Genomic DNA, 3,340 nt, shown 5'->3' with positions numbered 1-3,340 from the left:
AACCTGTCATTTTATTTCTGTTCACATTCTTGATATAGCTGTACTTTTCCACAGTTATACCTTCATTGAATTTCTTTCTGCAACCCTTTGGGTATAGTCATTCCCTTCTTCAGCTCTTTGTATTGCTTCCAGAACTCTCTGAAGGGCTAGTTTTGCGGACATGAATTCCTTCAGCCCATTTATGTCACGGAAGCTTTTTCTTTCCCCTTCGACTATAATAGACATTCTGGCTGCATATAGTAATCTGGGCTGGCATCTGTGATCATTTAAAACTGGGAGTACTTTGTTCCAGGCTCTTCTCATTTTCATAGTTTACAGTGAAAAGTCAGCTGTAATCCTGATGGGTTTTCCTTTTATGTGACTTGTTGTTTCTCTTTTGCAGCTTTCAGTATGTCTCTTTGTTTTGTAAGTGTAGTGTTTTTACTACGATGTGCCATGGAAAGTTTCTTTCCAGTCCTGTCAGTTTGATGTTCTAAATGTTTCTTGTATTTGTATGGGCATTTCCTTCTTTAATTTTGGGAAATTTTCTTCCAGGGTTCTTTTGAAGATCTGGTCCATGCCATTATCTTGGGATTCTTCTCCTTCCTGTACGCCTATGTAAGTTTGGTCTTTTTATGGTGTCACACAATTCCTGCATATTCCATTCTTGTGATTTCTTAAATTTTTATAATGTTTGCTTGAGTGGTCTAGTTTATCCACTTTATCTGCCAGTCTTGATATTCTGTTTTCCATTTCATTCATCCTATTGGTGAGGCTTTCTCCTGTCACTTCTAATTGGCTTACTGATTTTTTTTCACTTCCTTCTCCATTTCAGCCTGAGTATTCTTCAGTATTTCTAACTCTTTTCTGAATTCAGTCAGAAGTTTGTCCCTATCTTTCTTCAGTTCTTTGATTTCTTTGTGTGTTCTTTAAATTCACTGAATTCTTTTAACAAGTTTATAATTATTCTTTTGAGTTCCATGTCCTGCATTATCTCTAGGTGGTTCTCATTGTACTCCTCTAGAGGACCATTGGTACTTGGTTGTGATATATTATATTTTTCATGTTATTATTTCTCTTTGCTTTTGACATGTGAAAATCTTTTTACTTTCTGATTCTTGTGTGAACGTCAAGCCTTCAAGTTTAGGTCTGCTTCTTTTTGTAAAGTTTATGTGACTTTGTGGTTTATTTTTGGGCGTGATAAGCTGGTTTGTCTAAGCTTCTGGTTCTCTCTTTTGATTTTATATTGGAGTGGCCAGATTGCTTTTGTTTTCAGCAGTTCCCCAGAGGCCCAGGTCACATGAGGATCAGATGCTCTCAGGCATTCTCCTAAGATCTGGACCCCTCCAGGAAATATTTTGGCCTCAGGAATTTGGGGCTTGATCTGGCCTGGGAGCTGGGCCCAGGAAAGATGCTGCTCTAGGGCAGCTGGTGGCTGTGCCACCCAGAGATGCAAAGGAAGATGGGGGCGGGAAGTGGCCCCAAGGGCTCCTGGGGACTGCACTGAAGAGCCCGGTTGGTCTGGATGCAAAGGATCGGGAAGACAAAATGTCAGCCCTGGCATCCAGGAAAGAGGCTTGTGGGTCGTGCATGCCAAGAGAAGTAGACAGAGGTGAGGGAAGGGCTAGGCCCAGAGTGCTCCTGGGGACCTGAGAAGGAACTGGGTTGGTCTGGATGCAAAGGATCAGGAAGCACTGGTGGTTCCCCAGGTGTCTGGGGCACCAAGACAAGGAATGGGACAGGACCCAGGCTAGGAGGAGAGACGGGCAGGGGAGATGGGAGGGTGAATGAGGCTGGGGGAGTCAAGGCAGGGAGGGCTCAATCAACTTACCCTGGAGAGAGGCCTACGGGTTGGAGAGAGCTCACTCAATAATTTTATATACAATTTATTTCGGTTGTCTAGAGTCTAAATTTTTTAATTTTTAAAATTTTTGTCAATTCCTTTCTCTTAAAGATTCATATGCAAAATTGGAGCAGTACAAGGCATTTCTAAGGGATCAATGTAGACAAAGGAAGATAATGGTATGATATTTGTGTTTTTATCATCCCTCAAAAATATGTTTTTATAGAAAATGTAAACAGATAAACACTGCTCACATTTTTAGAAATCTTTCATTCTTGTATTATGTACACGAAATCCAAGAGCTCATGTTTTTCAATATGTATTTCTATTAAATTTTGAGCATTTTATATAATACATCTTAATCATACTTAGACACCCCTCTTATCTGTTCCCCTCATATCCCTGCACTGGAGTGCATACATTCAGTCATATATGCTGTCTACTGAGTCAAGTTTATGTCCCTAGGTGTCCCACAATGTGAGTCCATTCACTCAAGCCTGGTGAGTCTAGTGTCACTCCCATAAAGAAGGTAACTCTCCCTCACCCAGAAGTGATCAGCTGCCAGTAGTTCCTCTACTAAGGTTGGGACTCCTGCTCATTTCCCTAGTTCTATGCTTGGTTTTTGTCTGATTTGACATTGCGTGGGTCTTGTGCATATTGTCACTATTGCTGTAAGTTCATATGAGAATATTCCCAGAACATTCCTGGAAGACTTCTTATGATCATGCACCACCCCTGGCTCTTACAATCTTTCTGCCCCCTCATATGCAGTGGTCTCTGACCCAGGGTGGGTGAGATTTAATATAGGAGTCCTATCCAGGAACACACACTTGGCACTCTCTTATTCTCTACACTTTGGACAGTTGTGTCCTATGTTAATTGTCCTCTGTCACATGAGGAAGCTTCAATGGTGAGAGTTGAGAGATGCATTTATATTTTCTCTACCCTTAGTCCCATTATATTCTGTGATCTTTAGGTATAAAGGTCACAAGCACATTTTTTTTTTACATTAAGCATTAGAGCATTGCCAACATCATCTCACTACAAGTTCTTTGAAGATTGATTTTAATGTGTTCATATCCCTTCCTTTGGTTATTTAATAACTTATGTTTAGTAGTATAAGGCCCATTATCAAGCATCAGGATTTAGAAAATTTATAGTTCTTTTTATGACCTTTGTTAATTAAAAAAAAAAATTTCTGAGATAGTGATTAAAATTATAAATTTTTAAATTACATAGGGTTAGTCCTTTTCAAAAATGCATCTGAACATCACATAATGCTGAGGCTAAGACTTTAAGTATTTGTCGCTACTAGTCTGCTCACCTTGTTTAATAGAATTTTTGTGAAAATAAGCTTTGTTCTTTATTCCTCATTATAAATTACTAAGTAGTAATTTTAGAAAATTAAAGGAAAGATATAAATGCTGACAAAGATTACTATCATAATTTTACCACTTATGAATAAACCACATGTATCTAATTCTTTTTCCTTTTTTTTTTGTGTGTGTGTGAATATGT

The 3,340-nt window shown here is 38.9% G+C and overlaps 1 protein-coding gene across 1 annotated transcript in view; it reads left to right on the top strand.

Moving 5' to 3' along the window:
- The window catches only part of Fam227b (family with sequence similarity 227 member B), a 237,896-nt gene that overhangs the window by 17,322 nt on the left and 217,234 nt on the right, over positions 1-3,340 (top strand). Inside the window, exon 3 of the mRNA XM_008831829.1 lies at positions 1,934-2,001. Within this exon, the coding sequence (XP_008830051.1) occupies positions 1,934-2,001 (68 nt within the window). The remainder of the gene's footprint in view (positions 1-1,933; positions 2,002-3,340) is intronic.

The sequence above is a fragment of the Nannospalax galili genome, unplaced genomic scaffold (assembly GCF_000622305.1).
Source record: "Nannospalax galili isolate Female #2095 unplaced genomic scaffold, S.galili_v1.0 scaffold735, whole genome shotgun sequence".
NCBI classification, from domain to species: domain Eukaryota; kingdom Metazoa; phylum Chordata; class Mammalia; order Rodentia; family Spalacidae; genus Nannospalax; species Nannospalax galili.
This window is presented reverse-complemented; position numbering and strand designations above follow the sequence as displayed.